Below are 17949 nucleotides of genomic sequence, written 5' to 3' on the forward strand. Positions count from 1 at the left end.
AGATAAGACCTCTTCTTGTGGTAGGGCAATTACTCATGTCAGCACATCTTCAACTTGCACGCAGTCAGGCCCCCCAAAGTCTGGAGCAGTGCTGTCTCTTAAGAGACACTGTAGATCTTAAGTCTGTAGCATTCATCATGTGACAGTCAAATAAAAATTGCTATCCATATGCATTAGTGCATGGCTGCCTGAACAAAACATTTGTTTCTTTATCTTATAACTTCTTCAACTTCATGCCTCATGTTTTTTTTTTTCAGACTCTGGATTGGGGAGATGTTCCAGTAGCAACGTCACCCCTAAATTAAAGGTAGATCTGTGTGGTCTTATTTGGGTGTCAAGGCTGGGAAGAGAGGTAAAAATGAGGCTTGACATTCTATCTTCGGTCCCTTATCCCCGACAGGTGATATGGAGCTTCTGAAAGACATTGGCATAACTCACCACTGAGCCCCAATCTCGGTTGCCCGTTGATGTTGCCCGACATTTTAAATTGCCAAAAAACGGCAATTATATTTACCCCTAGTAATGACCTGAAATATTAACAGACACTGGGGATGTTAGATAATGTTTTTTAAACATTAAATCTGGTTTTAAAATGTGATAGCTGTTCAGTGCAGGAAGGAATTCCCTCCAATTTTTCTCTTCAGAACAACAACAAACTGCAGCCCCATGGCGGACAATGTCAGGGCCCATGTTTATGGACATGAAGCCTTATTGCATTGTATACCGGGTGTACTGAGTTTCTATTTTATTGTTTTTATTTTGGAAAGGCTGTGTTTTTTGTAAATGGTCAGACACAAAATTCCCCTTACCACATTTCATCCTTGACAACGCTTTGAAATCTAATTTCTTTTCTTGTTCCCTTTTGATATGTTTTGCTATTCATTGTTAACATTTTTCACTCGCATCTTAATATTTTATTTCATTTGAACCAGAGAATTGTGAGCTGAAACCTTAGACATCACATCAAGCAAATACTTAACATTTCACTTTCAGTATTATTGTGGGTAAAAGAGGCTGCATAAACATTCACATTCCCAGAAATTCAGCTTCTTCTTTGACAGCAAGCAGAGAGCTGGAGCTGAAGCAACACTTTGAGCTTGCCATTAATAATACTGTTTTATTTTTGTGATATTTGCTAGGCCATATCATGGTGATTGATTGGAGAGGTTGCACAAGATCTGGTTTTAGCAGCACAGGAACTCATGAATATCGTGCCTCTGTTGCACATTTCTGTGGAAGCTACTCTTCTACAAAGGCTTGCCCATTAATCTCTAAAACAACATCATGTAATGTGGTGGAAATGAAGGCGAGTTAAAAGTATAGAATCCTTGTTTCTACAGAAAATGAGTTAACCATCATTTAGATGGATATGAAGCTTTTAAACACTCATCATATTGTGGATCTAAATAGTCCCTGCAGCTCTTGATTGCATGATAGAATATCAAAGCACCCTTTTTCATTCCACATATAATTCTCACTAACTTCTCATGTTTTCTTTCTCTTTTTAGTTGAAGTGGAAGTGTAAAAAGGATGATTGTACAAATGGTGGCTACTGTCAAGACTTCATTCTTAAACTTCTACGAAAGGTATTGACTGATGACAAATTCCTTGCAAGAAAAGTGATTGAAAAGATGATCTCACGCTTGGTTCAGGAAAGGTTAATGTTGGGAGATAGCATTGTTTCCATAAAATATTGCAAGGCATTATGCAAAATACTTGTGTTTTTGCCTCAACAAAAATGTACATTCATATAATATCAGCCATAGTTTACGGACTTTACAAAATTTGTTTAACACTCCTCATTTTAATGTGTTCCAAAGCAGTGATCCAAGATAACAAACCTGCTTACTAATACGCACACATTTGAGGGCTGCGTGATTTCAGAATTGTAGATAGTTTTATTTTTTTCTTCCTTTTAAACAAGGCCCATTAAGTTTTGTTGCGGTGAAAGTGCTGAGGGCAATGTTGCGTCCTTTTAAAGGCCTGCACGCTATTGTTCGTGCTCCTCTCACCAGGTGATTAAGTAGTGCCAAGGGAGGCATGAGGAAATGTGCTCTTCTCATGCAACTCATGCACCACCTTATGCTTCAATCCCTCACATGAGCTATTGCAGGGCATAGGCCGGCCTGAAATGAGGATAGGGCAAGTGTCGCTGACGTCAAGCTGCGTGGAAAAAGGCGTTTGAATTTCTCCCCGGCACGCACTCATTCAAGAGGAACCTAGCTGGGAGGGCTGTGTCAGGGTTAAGACTTTGGAAAATGAGACTGTTGCCTTTTTTGGAGGAAATGTCGGAGAAAAAAAACTTTTGTTTGACACGGCAACATGTATTGAGTGACAGTTCATGTTTTGACTAAAAGAAATAGCCACTGCTGTGTGGGAAAACAAGTGTGGAATGTGGGAGACTTTGCTTACATGTCCTTGTGCCATTTAGAATAATAAATCTTCATGGTTTCCTTTTATTTGTGGTTGGGGGGGTTTACAATTCTGATATTTTTATGTAATGGACCCCCTTGAGAGTAATTTTTGTCACTATGTAAGTTAGCTCTGGAGTGTCTTTAATAAACATTTACGTTCAATTACATTCCAGTTAACTAAGTTTAATTTTGATAGAATTAAAGTCTGAAAGGACAACTTCTTCTTGCCCGTGCATTTGGGTCATAGCAGGACAATCGAGGTGTTTTTGTCTATCCATCCATTTTCCATGTCCTCACTAAGGTCAGAGGCGTGCTGGAGCCTATCCCAGCTGACTCTGGGCGAGAGACGGGGTACACTCTGAACTGGTCGCCAACCAATCGCTGGGCACATATAAACAATCATTCCCACTTACAGTTACACCTACGGGCAAGTTAGAGTTTTCAATTAACCTACCGTGCATGTTTTGGGAATTTGGAAGGAAACCGGAGTACCTGGAGAAAACCCACGCAGTCACGGGGAGAACATGCAAACTCCACGCAGGCGAGGCCGGATTTGAACCCATGTTCTCAAAACTGTGAGGCAGATGTGCTAACCAGTTGATCACCCTGCCGCTGTTGTTTTTTTTTTTATTATTATTAGTATTATTAAAAATAATAATTCCTACCTTTTTGCTTTCATGCCTACAGTAGCCTGGATGAGAGAGAATTTATTTCATTTTATTCATCAAATGTATTCTGTTCCCAAGGAGTAGCTCAAATTATGACCTCTCCTGTTCTTGCCTCACTGACTCAGTCCTTCACACGGGAAACCTATAGTGTATATATTTGTATATTTAACTCCGAAGTACAAATTGAAGCCTAACTTTTATTCCAATATTTAGTCCTATTTACCAGCATTTTCAATGTTTCATTCCACACATTTTTTTGTCTTGTTAAGGGGTTTTGAAATAAACTACAATTTTTTTTGGAAATATTCATCTCTTCCCCTCTTTGACTGCTTTCCTCTCATTTCTTTCCTGTAGTACGGAGATGTTTTGAATGTAATCGTATCAAGTAAGAAGAAAGGAAGCGCTGTGGTTGAATTTGCAACTGTGAGGGCAGCTGTAAGTACCTAACTCTTGTTCTAACAGTCCTTATTTTGTTTGTTAAGAATAATATCTGATGCACAAATTTACATAAAGTCACATTTATTCACATCTTGATTCTTCAAAGTCCCAGTTCATTAACATTAATGCAGTCTGATTTATTCAAACCACAACACCCTTCAGGGATGCTTTACCCACAGGAAGATATCTGCTACCTCACTCGATGTTTGGTTGATAATTTTATGAAGATCTTGATGCTGATGTGAGCTTCTGGATGAATGGCATTAGTCGTTGTTCCACACTGTCTAAATCCGCAGGCCTTCCTCTGACATGCTGTACTTTAGTTTTTTACCCAAAGATCCTTTCTGCTACTCGCCTGGTACAATCTATGTTGTATCTGCCCACCCATATTTAGGTTAAAGCCTTGATTTTGGCTCGTGATATTGCAAAATCTTTGAGTACGCTGATAGTGGATGCTCTTTCAGTGTCTGTTTTAGATGCTAAATATTCAGTATGTAGTCCATATATGTATTTTATCTGTAAAAAAATGGTTTAATCTTATAATTATCTGGAAATCACAATAAGGATGCATCTTTCCACCACCACTTTATTAACCTCTAATACATTTTAAATCCTTAGGAGCTGGCAGTAAAGAATGAAAGTGGCCTGAGTGAAAATCCATTGAAGATTTTGTGGCTTGAAGGCCAGCCAGAAGTTGCTCCTGCATCTCAGTGCATGTCTACACAGGTACAGATGGAGACTAACCTGAAACTGTTGGAATTCTATCCACTTTTCATGATAAACACCAGCTTCTTATTAGAAATATCTTCTCATGCTGCTGCTTCCAATACAAATGCTACTTCCGAAACACTGTCCCACAAACGAGAGGTATGTAAACCTTCTGTGGTTTTATTTTGTATCCTTGGTACAAAGAGTGCAGCCAGGCTTGTGCTCCAGTTTGCCTGGCTTTCAACAATTTGTTTGGTGAAATGATGTTCAGTTTATTTGCTTTGAAGTCGAGAGGCTGGCTTGAAGCCGCTTGGTCGGTGCTCATTAGTGGTCCTGACCGGGGGGGGGACCTAGGAATGTTGTTCTTCACATAGTGACCCAGAGAGTGCACTGTGCTATAATGTTAAGCTGGCACATCACTAAATGGCAGGACTGTGTACCTGCATAGCTTCTGAAATTGAAATCCTCTTTTTGACCATTTAAATCTAAACCTGTGGATTTAAGGAAGACATAAGATTACTTTGCTTCTTGATGCAAATTATATAACATATATCTTATTTACCTTTTTAAAATATATTGCCAATTATGTTTTAAAAAACCACAGTAGTCCATATTTTTTATTGCGTGCTTTTAAGCGATTTTTGCACCTGCGCATACCAAGAGTGTATTAAATTAATCAATGACCTAAGTTACCCCATCACCTCTCTGAGTCTCCAGAGTTAAGAAACTCTGTTTTACTCCCTCAAGCCCCCTTGCCAAGTGAAATTTAGGCTGTGCACTGGGAAGTGTCACACTAATCTTTTTAAAATGTTATTACAGTAACCTAGTTAGCCTTACTGATACTCAAAACTGATTACTTCATAGATTTAACTCTGCACCCGAGACTGAAAACAACGCAGTTGTAGGGGGATTTTAGTGCTCTCTGGGAAGTGTTCTCAATAAGGAGGGCCCACATGACATAATGTTGATCCACATCTGGTTTAAGGTCGGTGGCCAAAACCTTAGAGGACCCATCTCATTGGATATTATCTGAAATCAAACAATCAGATCCCTCTCCTATTTATCCATCCCACTATCACCTCTTCACATCAGCCAGCTGCAAACACACAAGGAGAAGCTCCTGCGAGGAATGGCTCCCAGTCCAAATGTAGTACTCTCTGCGGGGAGCAGACGCGTACACACACATTTAGTATGAGACTTCAGACACAGGGTCCAAAAATGAGGCCTAAAAGAACAGTGACCATATGTTTTCCTTGGCCCTGTCTCAGTGCGAAGGGGGTTCTATTTATTAATCTTATGCAGTAATCTTAGCGGCACACTGTAGTGTCCCCCCAGATCACACACAGATGATCACTCTCTCTCTTTCTCTTTCTGTGTGTGTGTGTGTGTGTATGTGTATATATATATATATATATATATATATATATATATATATATATATATGTGCACAACAAACCTTACATAAACTTTGTCCCTGCCAAAAGTAAAAATGCTTTTACACTAAGATTTGCTATACAGTATATATTGCTTAAGTATGTATTGTGTCCTCCACAATAGTATACCATATTTGAAGTGAATCCATCATACAGGATTTATGTTTGTGCATGTCCATGCTTGAGTTTCCCCTCTCGATCTGGAGAGGCATTGCCGACTTGTCGTGACACACACCAGATTCAGCGGATAATCCCCGCTGGGATTGTTTTTTCAGGTCGTCAGTTTGCTAGTGCTTGAAAACGCCACTTTCACCCAAATTAGCCCTTAAAGTCTGGAGGAAATGCACTCTATGTATGTCATCAAGTACATGCAGCCTCATGCATTGTATAACCTGATCGAGTGCTCTTTCAAATATGGGTGGTGGGCATTTGTCATTTTAGAAGGAGATCCAAGCGGAGCATAAATAGCTTACTCCCGTTTAGTATGTTATGCAATTATTGTGCTCCATGCTGTACGGAGAGAGTTGAAGGAGAGTGACAGAGAAAACAATTATCCGATAGGATTATAGAACACATAATGCCCTCAATTTAAAAAAAAACAAAAAAAAAAAAACTGACATTTTGTGGTTTATTCAAGGCATTGATCTTGTCCACCATGCTTGTGGAGTGTTTTGAAGCAGGACCCCTTATTGCTTTGGATTATGTTGTTGCTGGTGTTGTACCAAACTTTCAAATCATGAAGACCATGACAACCATGTTGCTTTGACAAATGTTGCATTGTGAATGTAATTTAGCTTAACCTTTTATACAATTTCCGACTAACTTCTTACGGGAACACATTTCATATTGTCAATAATATATAGTACAACCCCAATTCCAATGAAGTTGGGACGTTGTGTTAATCATAAATAAAAACAGAATACAATGATTTGCAAATCATGTTCAACCTATATTTAATTGAATACACTACAAAGACAAGATATTTAATATCCAAATTGATAAACTTGATTGTTTTTAGCAAATAATCATTAACTTAGAATTTTATGGCTGCAACACATTCAAGATATTTAATGTTCAAATTGATACGTGATTGATTTGCAAATCATTGTATTCTGTTTTTATTTTGTGGCAACTTCATTGGAATTGGGGTTGTAGTTTGCTCCAAAAAAAAGTGTCCTAGTTTATCGAAAGGATGCACTGGTTTAAATTAGTGTGAAATATACAAAAGAGATGTTTGCATTTTTCATTAGTTTTGGAAAGATTTTATGTGATTTTTAGTGTGGTCAAGATGTCAAAATTATTGTGGTACGAGCCTTTTCTTTGTGACTATCACAAGAATGAATATCTGTTTTGGATTGCTTTGGTCCCAAACTTTAGTCTGATAAAATGTTCTGACACGACTTAACAGACAGCTCAAACAATATCAATTTCACAAGATGACCTTGTGTGTGTGTGTGTGTGTGAAACCTGAAACATATTTCAGTAGCATCAAGTTGTGCTGGGAGATTTGAGTACATCTGAAGGACACATCTCTCATTTGCCAAAACAATATTTTCAATGTTTAGATAGTCCCTGACAACATTCATAAATCATAAGAGCTACACTCGAGAGATGACAGTGCTTTTGGTTTTCTGTGTGACAGCAACTTTAGATTTTTGGATGGAGAGAAGCAGTACCAGATGGGATTTAGTTTTGTATTGTGCAGGCAATAACATTGGTTTTCAAATATTGCGCCCCTCTTCTTGTATCAATCATGTGGCTGACCACTTGTTGAGCTGTACTTTGTGATTCGTCACACTTTACCTCCACAAATATGACCTCACATAAATGCCACTATTTTTTGTGCATTTGCCCTTCCGAATAAAGCTTTACATCTTTGGGCGTTAACATTTCACGGTTCTTTCCTCTGATAAACAAACTTAACAAACAACTGACAAAAGCGCCCCTGTATCAGACATGGAATTATGTCCACATCTTTACATGCAAATTGCCTAGTAGCATTTCAGCTTACTGCAGTGATGCTCTTTTAGTCTGTATCTACAATTTTTCTTTAATAAACCTTAATTTGTCAGACCAAGACTCATTTCTTCACAATGGCTTATTCTTTGAAAAGCTATATTGTCTGGTCATCAAATGCCATTGTCTCTAGTGTTGACCAGGGTAGTTCTAGCCACAAAACCATCAGTCTTGGAATTTTAAATGTGCGTTTCTTTACTTCTCCAAAATACAAAACAGTACATTTTTTTCACAATCTTTTTTTCTGATTTAAAATATAAAAAAATCCGGGACAATCACGCCCAGTTTAAAATAGGAGCGATCCAAACAGATATAGTGCAGGCGCACCCACAACATTGCTGTTTCTGTTGGACATGCACATAATTCTTAGTCTATTTCCTAGCAGTGGGAGACTTGTGTTTTGTACATGACCCGTGCAGCACTTTGGTATGTGGCTCATTGTGGCTTTACCCCACAATTGGCTTTACCATCTTTCTTACCGCTATGAAAGATGACTGACTGGAGCTGTGTCTTCTTCATTCCACATGTGCCCACATTTGCATGTATTCTCTTCCTTTTACATGTGGGCAAGAGTGTGTGACATACAAGCATATATTTTTCACACCAGAGGTTTGTTTGGTCAGAAGGTTGTGTTTAAATCCTCATCAAGACTTTCACAGCTGTAATGAATGTCTCTGGTCCTCTTACCTCAACACCCCTGCGTATATGGAAGTATCACTTTACCATTTACCACTTTCTCTCTCATGTGCCATTCACCAGCCGTTTGGACTCTGTTTGCAGCTGAGAAAACAGCCTGCTCAGTTTTTTTCCCTCTTCCCTGAGGTCTTGGACCTGTGGCCCGGCATGGGCCACGGTGAAACCTGCCACCACTGGCTATGACTTTTATTGGAAGCAGAGTTAAGTGTTTGTTTTCACTCCATTGTTAGGAATGAGAGATGGGGGGTACCTTGGTCTACCTTTGAGTGGGGCCTCAGAGATGCGTGCGGAGGAAAAATTGCCCTCTGCACACATCAGATTGGCAAACACACCAAGACATTACAGCTCGAGGACCTTGGGTTCTAGCTGCTGTTTTTTTTTCTACGCTACACTACTTAAGCAATAACAGCTGTCAATTGTACAGTGTGGTTTGGGGTATAACAATAATAGCAAAGTCAGTCCACAAAATGGAAAATTTACAACTCAAAAGTTTAATATCAATATCACCACAAAGTGGAATATTAAGCAGAATACCTCTGGTTAAACAATTTTTTTTTTCATAAACAAATTACATGGCACACTTAACATCTGCCGATGATTCCAAACCATTTTACTACAATGCGGACGTTTTCACCAAATTCATCTCTATATCTTAGTTGTTCACTTGCTTTCCCCAAAAGTCATGGAAGTTTTTCACTATGCCGGAGAGCTAATGATTTGTGTTTCCCAGAAGAAACTGGAGTTTGATTTTCTCATTTTCTCTATGTATTCTTAGCTATTTCATTCAATGTTGAAGTTTGTCCATCACCTGCAGGACATCGTCCAAAATGGAAGGACCCAGGTCGAGGCTAAAAGAAAAGCCATTGTCCTCCTCTTTCTGTTGTCCTTCACTTTTGTCACCGACCACCGAGTAGTCTCTATTGCTGTCCGCGCTCATGTTGTCCCACCCAGCACTGGAAAACTGATGGGTTGCAACGTTGTTTTCCCTTTCATACCTGTCCACCAATACAGTCTCACCTTCCTCGCTGTCCAGTAGTGGCATAGAGCTGCATTTCTTCCTCTTCTGGCTGGCATTCTCCTGGTGGTCCACAGGCCAGTCCGTGCTCTTGGAACCCTCTGGCTCCATATTTAGACGAGGTGGCTTTGGGGGTGGAGAGCAGGCCAGGAAGAGATTTTGCTCACTTTGGGAGCTTTGTAGAAGCAGGCTGTGGCCCATTTTTAGGAACGAAAGATCTCCAAAGCTGTCTCTATGGGCATCATTTCCAATATGTGAGATATGGCGGAAATCAGCTAGTGGTAGACTGATCATGTTGACAGAGAGAACCTCTCTGCGCTTTGAATGTCTGCTTGACCAACGACCAGAAGTTGGCTTTCTGTGCAAGGATGCTCTAAGTGGCATCTTGGCAGTCTTTAATAAAGAATTAGGTTCTTTATATGTCCTATGTGATCTCCAAAGTCGTTGAACCCTTTTGTGTGTCCTTCTTTGTTCAACCATCAATACTTGGAATTTGACATTTTGGGAGAATCATCTGCCAAAAAAAGAAAAAGAAAAAATAATTAATTGTCATGGACTAAATATAATATTTTCTTCCTTTTGGTATCTGTCACATGTCTTTTATGAGTAAAATAATTTCATCAATTTGTTTTCGATCACATCTGTTCTGGTTCTGTTCTTTGTCATCATGCAGGGCCTAACGTGAGACTTTGCTATATCAATTGGCAGCCTTTATTTAGCGGTTGCACCTGCGCCACTTGATTTTGGTTTAATGAAATTCAGTATTATTTTGCAGCTGTGTGTGTTCTAAGTGTGCTTTGAAGCTATAATCTTCAAATATTTACTTTTCAAATCCACATTTTTCCCATAAGAGCAGGTGTGGTCTGTTGTGTATCTTCCAGCAGAAGACTGTTTGCCAGCTCGAGACTTCCAGTAAGTGTAGCTACGCAAATTAGTATCTTGCGTGTCCTTGAAGGTCTTAGTTTTATTTATCGTTACTTCTGTAATAATAGCTTGGAACGCTACCATGAAAATATTGTCTTCTTTGTGAATAATTCAAACAGAGTTTAAAATTATTCAAGAAATTGAAAAACAATGGGAAGGTTGGAATCAAACAAACAGTAATATTTGAAAAAAAAATCTGTGTTCATGGAAAAGGTCGAACCTTTCACCTTTTGTGACTTTTAATTATTGTATTAAGTAAAACCAAACTGAGTGGACCAACCCTGGCATGTAGATTAAATAATCGTGTCAGGGTCTGTGATTTCCCAAACAGCTTTGTCCACATTAGATCTGTGTTCGTGACTTGAAACACTCACTTTGTAAATTTGTAAACCACTACAGCAAACAGGTTTTGTTGGCCCGTAAACGTTTTATCGGCGCTTTAGTAGCAGCAGGAGATTGGAGCTCACGGACAGAGCAGCATTCCTATCCCAACATGTCAGTTTGGCCAAGGAGGAGACTCAGCCATGGGTTTTTGTCCAGGAAACGCTCGACATTGCCAAGTTTAAATTAAAGAAGCCCATTAAAGCAGATAGGCCAAGAAACACTCTAAATGGTCTCTAAATACTGACATAAATGATCCACCTTTAAGATTAGGAATGTAACCCTTGAAAACATTAACCAACATTAAGAATGAATGATTTAAAGCTTTTCCTTCCCCAAAAAGATTGATTGGTTCTTACCTGTGTTCTTGAGCAAATACTGGATATTTGAACTCCAAGCTTGCACACTCGAATCTGTCATGAAACTTGGCTGTGCCTCGTACCTGAACACTGACAAACATGACATGACGGGGCTTGTTCAACTGTTGCAGAGAAGACTTCAATAGGCAGCCTTGGGACATAAACCAACTGAGCTAAAATGGGATTTTCCTCAGTGACACAACAGAGTTTTTACATTAAGATATGCATCTACCTTTTGCTTTCAGTCCATTAGAGCTCTGGTCTTTTCTTCAATAATCCTTCCCTGTGCTAACTCCCATTTTCTCTGTGGAACTCTCCAGGTGTGTTGCCGTTGAAAGTCTTTGCATGAGGGATAAACCAGGTGAGGTCAGAGTCCAAGTGCGTCAAAGCATCCAGGTAGTAGCGCTTTTACAATGGTATTTCTTACTTCACCTTACAATCATTCCATTCTAGGATAGTTGCCAGCCGTCAGATGATATCATCCAGGTTGCCAAGTGAGTTAGTTCTTTAGTCACCAGTGTCAAAGTAAGTCCTGCCGGATGCTTGGCTGCACGTATTACCTATGGGAGAGGGTGGGCGCAGGGTTAAAGCTACTGATTAAGGTACTGATCCAGCGATAGACTGAAGTACACAACTACTGCCCAGTGTGTAATTGCATTATAGATTGAAAGGGTGAGAGTGGTTGAATTTCAATAGTGCAACAAGTTGTGTTTTAGAGTGTGCCTGCTCCATAGCGTGTGTGTGCCTTTGTAAAAAGCCGGAAGTCACGGTCAGTGAGCAGACAGGCCAGCTGCCCAGAGGAGGAGGTTAACCGATCCCTAATCTCCATGACATTGTCCCGCTAGTCTGCTGATTTCCTGACTGCTGTTGGCTTGTCTAAAGCCCATAAGTATTACCACTCTACAGGCCCTTCTGCCTGACTGGAGGCCTACAGCTTCCCTGTGTAATCAAAGCACAGTATCACACACAGACATGTTGCACTGGTTACACAAGAGAGATAAGCGCAAGACTGTTGACTGTTTACAGTTGTAATTGTCGCATCTCCTGACTTTGGAATGTAATAGTGATACAGGAATGGAAATTATATATAAAACAAAAAACAACCTTTACTGGTGTGAAGGACAGGCCATTGTTATTTTTTTACTGGCATCTCTTGCAACTTGTGTTGAAAAGCCTTTTCAGATGCTTTTTTTTCTTTCACTTATTTCATTCAGTTGACAGATTGAGGTTACCACCCTGCTCTGATACTACCATCATGTTTATTAAACGGAGTTCGTCCATGTTCAGTGCTTTCCTTTTGTTCCGTAATAATAAACATGCAGGATGCAATGGAAATGGACAAATGGTATCTCTCACATTGATCTGTTAAACAATAGGCTTTGCCCCTCTTGTTCTCTCGCTACACACACTGATGCCAGAACACCAGACGCAATTACTCACGCAAATGAAATTATCATAACATTTACTCAACAGGGAAACACAACATTAATGAACATTTGTCCTCTGAGAAGCCCTCTCCTACATCCACCTATAACCGTAGAAATAGAACTACTTTCATGCTCTTGTCTGCAATCAGACTGAAGCTAGTGTTATTTAAGGTATTTGGGAATGAGATCTCGGCCCCACGTGTGTGGAATTTTGCATGTTCTCCCCGTGCCTGCGTGGGTTTTCTCCGGGTACTCCGGTTTCCTCCCACATCCCAAGAACATACGTGGTAGGTTGGTTGAGGACTCTAAATTGCCCATAGGTGTGAATGTAAGTGCGAATGGTTGTTTGTTTATATGCGCCCTGCGATTGGTTGGTGACCAGTTCAGCGTGTACCCCACCTCTCGCCCGAAGATAGCTGGGATAGGCTCCAGCACGCCCGCGACCCTAGTGAGGATAAGCGGTATAGAAAATGGATTGATGGATGGGAATGAGATCACATGCCCCCCCCCCCGACTCACCAAGAATGGGCTTACTGTGTTAGGTTTGTTGTCATGCTATATAGCCTTTGGGCTGATCCCTCTATTCCTGACTGGATTTCTGTGTAAGTCTCCTGACCAGAGTGGCCAGTGTGGTGGATGCAGCTATGCTGGGTCTGAAATCTGGGATGCTGTGTATTTCTGTCACCACAGAATAAAACTGTTTCCAGGTATTTCTTTGACTCATACAAGAATCCCAAACTGAGACTTTTCTGGATTACTTTGGCATGTTATTTTGGACGCTGCAGCTTCCACTCTATGTAGCTAAATTGTTACAGTGACCTCTGTATGTGATTATCTCACACAAGAAACATTTTTGGTGGCACATTTTGTCTGTTGTACCTTTAGCTTACTTAAATTCTGAAATTATGATAAGATCACCCATTTTCTCTCCTCATAATAGAGCAGCTCACTTGAGTAGCTCACTAGTTGCCCAGTTTCTGTGGTCATCGCTAAAACATTTATTTCCTAGTAGCTATCTTTTGTGATCCCCTTCCAGTAATTTAGCTGAGAAAAGCCTCAGTGAGCATTTTTCATCATTGTTTGTCTCCTTTGAGATGACTCAAGGCTGAATAGGTTTGACAATGCTCCAAAAGAAACTTCACAAAGAGGAAGCGCATGCACTCTGTTGCGAGATGGGCACAAGACAAACTAATCCACCGGTACTCAAAGTCCAGGTGTGACATTGACTCTTAGGGTGAGACTAACAGTCCTTGACAAATCTTACAGTAGCCTCAATTCATCTCAGCAATAGTGCATCAGGGCAGGTGTAGTGGGGAGATTAACAGGCTTGATAGTGAATGGTGAGACACTACCAAAAATGCTATCTCATGTCCTAATGTGTGTTGATGCAAACAGCACTAATTAAAAATACATAACTCTGTTGTGTTTTTGGCAGTGTGATTTGGGTCATTTTGCCTGATAAAAGATCTAATCAGTTTGGTTGCATCTTTCCTTAAATTAGTAGACAAGATATTTCTGTCGCCAGATTCCTGACTTTAATATCCACTGAGTTTCACAGATGCGATTCGATGTTTGAGATCATGAGCAGATCATTTATTTCTTGAAGCTTGAGCCATTGTATCACTTTGATAAAGGTAAAGGTCTAATCCACAGGTGTCAAACTTGCAGCCTGGGGGCCAGATCCGGGCCGCCACATCATTTTATGTGGGCTGCGACAGCAAATCATGTGCAGCGACTTCATGTTTCTTGCTAAAATACCAAAATTGCAAGTTGTCTTCACTTTTAATAAAATGGAGAGAATTTTTCTATATTTATTTTAATTTTTTTTATTTGTTCCCCTCCAATCCCCTTTCAAAACAAACAGAATAATAGTTTAACAAACAACTTCTTCCTGGCTTCTGATCTCAAAGTAGTTATCCATAATTTTTTTTGCATGTATGTAATAATATGAGGCGATCATACATTTTTGTGTTCACAGTTATAAGGGCCCTCTGAGGGAAGGCATAACTACAAAGTGCCCCACAACAAGAATGAGTTTGACACCCCATCTAATCATTCCATAAAACCTCCCAGAATTTCTTCTCACGGCAGTGATGCCTGTTTGTTCTTGGCTAAGAGATTATTGAGTTTAAAGCAGAGAATATCAGCTCTTGTTTTTGTTGTGCGAATGTGAATCGGCAGCCTGTTTACAGCACCATTAAATTTCTCCTTTATTTACACTTTCCACCCTTAATTCTTTTTGTGTCTTCCAAAACCGTTTGTACTACTGTATTGCAACGTTTTAGCAATGATATTTTTCTTAGCAGAGAATATCGTGTGTCTACGATCCTACAACAGCGAGGAGCTTCTCACCAACATGGAGCCAGCTGGCATCCACTCGGCAAAAAATGGCTCCCGGAGGAGATATGGAGAGGTTTGAGGCCGGCTATAAAGTAAAGTGAAGCGAGAGCAAGGACTAAATGTTGAAAGGATTTGAACCATTCCTTCTGCATGTCTGTTGCTTGCCATTAGACAAACTAATGGCTGTTAGACAACTGCACTCGTTTGTTTACATTCAAACTTGAGCTATGGCAGCAAATGCCAGTGACATGCGCGCTGTGATCGCAAGATTACAATTTTAGCATTCCGGCACACATACACACTCATCGTAGGAGACTTTAGTCATGTTCCTCTCTCGCATCTACATACAACTTCACACAGCATGTTGAACTGTGCAACAAAAGGGACTCAAACTATGGACCTCCTGTATGCTCGATGCCAATGTGAAAGGAGCTCTTATGGACTAAAATTAAAAAAGAATATTCATTCTTTCTTCTTCTGGTTTATGTTTTATGTTACATCTTATGTACAACACTGTTACAGCTGAGGGTGTTGTGAAAGTGTTCTTTAAATAAAGTTGAGCTGTTATCAAATAAAACCTGGCCAGCTCTGTGGCTTTAAGATTAGGGCAGAATAACCAAATAACACCAGAATAACCAAATAACACAATGGCTATATCATATTTAATGTATATATTTAATATTATATTATTATAATAATTATATTATTATAATATAATATTTAATTCACTAGTAAAAAGTCCTTGTCACTCCATTTAAGTGTTAGAGATTGCCTTTGCGAAAATTGTGTGTGTGAGGCATCTTTTGGACTAGATCAGAAAAATCATCCACCCATTTTCGATAGCACTTCTGATTAGGGTTGTGGGTGAATTGGAGCCTATCCCAGCTGACTTTGGAAGACAGGCAGGTTACACCGTGGACTTGTCACTAGCCAATCACAGGGCACATATAGACAAGCTTTCACACTCATGTTCACATCTATGGCCAATTTAGAACTTTCAATAAACCAAACATGCATGTTTTTGGAATGTGGGAGGAAGCCGGAGTACCAGGGGAAAACCCACACAAGCACGGGCAGAACATGCAAAGTCTGGACATGAACCTCACTGTTTTATCACCAATACATTTGTAGGGAAGTTTACTTAAGAATTATGTGGAGAAAATAGGCTATAGACCCTTTGACTTAGAAGTAGGTCTGATACTGTCATGGGCAGAACAAAGGACAGGACCCAAAAAGCACGACTCCAATACAATGGACAGTTTCAAAAAGAGTAGTTTAATAAACGGGCACGGGTTGGTACACAGACAGGCAACCCGCGAAGGCAACAGTATCCAAAAACGTGAGGCACAGGCAAGGTCAATAATCAAAACAGAGTCTAGGCTTACTACGAGTCAGTGACGTGGAAACAAGGAATGCTGGAACCTGACAACAAGGTACAAGGAACTGGCGACCAGAAAGAATGAGACACAAAGTTAAATGCATAGGGTAATTAGGGTAAACGAGGCACAGGTGGGGAAGATGCTCTCAGAAGCAGAAGTCTACAAGGCCATCTTTGCTTGTGAATGACTGAGCAATTCAGGGAAGCTCCTTTTATACCCAATCATGGCACCCACCTGTTCCCAATTAGCCTGTTCACCTGTGGGATGTTCCAAACAGGTGTTTGATGAGGATTCCTCAACTTTTTCAGTCTTTTTTGCCACCTGTCCCAGCTTTTTTGGAATGTGTTGCAGCCATAAAATTCTGAGTTAATGATTATTTGCTAAAAACAATAACGTTTATCAATTTGGATATTAAATATCTTGTCTTTGTAGTGTATTCAATTAAATATAGGTTGAACATGATTTGCAAATCATTGTATTCTGTTTTTATTTATGTTTAACACAAGGTCCCAACTTCATCGGAATTGGGGTTGTATTAATTAGGTACAGGCGGCTCGGTGGACGACTGGTTAGAGCGTCTGCCTCACAGTTCTGAGGACCTGGGTTCAATCTCCGGCCCCGCCTGTGTGGAGTTTGCATGTTCTCCCCGTGCCTGCGTGGGTTTTCTCCGGGCACTCCGGTTTCCTCCCACAACTCAAAAACATGCATGGTAGGTTAATTGACAACTCTAAATTTCCCGTAGGTGACTGTGAGAGCGAATGGTTGTTTGTATGTGCCCTGCGATTGGCTGGCAACCAGTTCAGGGTGTACCCCGCCTCCTGCCCGATAGCTGGGATAGGCTCCAGCACGCCCGCGACCCTCGTGAGGAGAAGCGGCTCAGAAAATGGATGGATGGATGAGACAGGACCATACCTCCATTCGAAATGATCCTAATGAATACAAATACATTCTTTGCATCTGAAATTCTGTTGTGCATTTGCTGTACTGGACAGTGGACATACTCTTAGAAATGATCCACACCTTTTTTGTTGTATATGTGGGTGGGCAGGCTAAGATTGTAAAGCTACTGTATATCTTTTGGCATGTGATCATTAATAATTATTAAGTCATGCGGTATTTACATTATACGCAGAACTTTCAAGTAAGGAGTCCACAGCATGGACACGTTCCACCAGTTCTGGACTATAAATGATAAGGAGTCTTTTTAACATGGCAATGCAGACGAAACTGACACGACCCGTCTGTTTATTTGGAACTTGCATTTCAACATTTCTTTTCGGCAGTTATAACGCCTGACCTTTTTTTCACATCTCCAAGGCTGGGACTGCATTCTTACCAGTCTTACGGTAAGAATGCTTTAGTGGGAAATCTGTTGCCATCAGAGAGGTTTTCCTGGAAGGCTAGGACCTGAAAGACATAATTTTGCTTGTATAACGATATGTTGTTGGATATTAAAGAAGCCAAACCCCCACAACTTGCTATTCTGGGATCCCTGAGCCCATCCATCATACAGAGAAATGCAAGGGCACCAGGAGTTCAGGCCTCTGTTGCAGTTTCTCTTTTCACTGTTTATTTCTTTTGATTTAACCGTTTCCAAACACCTCTGTCCAAAGGTCTCAAGTCTGTCCAATAGTGTGACCACATGCAACTGCATACACATCTGCATATACAGGCCCCACCAAAGGTATTGGAAGGGCAAGGTCAATTCCTTTGTTTTTGTTGTATACCGGAGACATTTGGGGTTCAGATCA

At 40.2% G+C, this 17949-nt stretch overlaps 2 protein-coding genes across 9 annotated transcripts in view; one reads left to right on the forward strand and one right to left on the reverse strand.

The window, feature by feature from the left end:
• Positions 1-17949, forward strand: part of dnajc17 (DnaJ (Hsp40) homolog, subfamily C, member 17) — a 35484-nt gene that overhangs the window by 10425 nt on the left and 7110 nt on the right. Inside the window, exons 7-12 of one of the 6 annotated variants that reach the window (XM_061795123.1) lie at positions 258-352; positions 1509-1586; positions 3437-3517; positions 4139-4246; positions 11373-11413; positions 14786-15455. In XM_061795123.1, the coding sequence (XP_061651107.1) occupies positions 258-352; positions 1509-1586; positions 3437-3517; positions 4139-4246; positions 11373-11387 (377 nt within the window). In that variant the 3' untranslated portion in view covers positions 11388-11413; positions 14786-15455. Of the gene's footprint in view, positions 1-257; positions 353-1508; positions 1587-3436; positions 3518-4138; positions 4247-11372; positions 11449-11505; positions 11561-14785; positions 15456-17949 lie in introns of those variants that run through there. The other 5 variants (XM_061795119.1, XR_009791480.1, XM_061795122.1 and 2 more) reach the window with 5 other exon arrangements.
• Positions 8846-11433, reverse strand: LOC133487887 (cdc42 effector protein 3). Of its 3 annotated transcripts, none has more exons than XM_061795126.1 (3): positions 11285-11433; positions 11053-11142; positions 8846-9902 (listed from the first exon to the last, which is right to left on the reverse strand). In XM_061795126.1, exon 3 carries the CDS (start codon positions 9866-9868, stop codon positions 9158-9160), a length of 711 nt encoding a protein of 236 aa, XP_061651110.1. In that variant the 5' UTR covers positions 9869-9902; positions 11053-11142; positions 11285-11433; the 3' UTR covers positions 8846-9157. The 3 variants fall into 3 exon arrangements, with proteins under 3 accessions (XP_061651110.1, XP_061651109.1, XP_061651108.1); XM_061795125.1 differs by having other exon boundaries at positions 11053-11203; positions 11285-11397; XM_061795124.1 differs by having other exon boundaries at positions 11053-11417.

Source organism: Phyllopteryx taeniolatus, chromosome 13, assembly GCF_024500385.1.
Source record: "Phyllopteryx taeniolatus isolate TA_2022b chromosome 13, UOR_Ptae_1.2, whole genome shotgun sequence".
Taxonomy (NCBI): domain Eukaryota; kingdom Metazoa; phylum Chordata; class Actinopteri; order Syngnathiformes; family Syngnathidae; genus Phyllopteryx; species Phyllopteryx taeniolatus.

Coding starts and splice junctions, on each gene's coding strand:
- LOC133487887 (XM_061795126.1), bottom strand. CDS start 9,868: ATGGTTGAACAAAGAAGGACACACAAAAGGGTTCAACGACTTTGGAGA.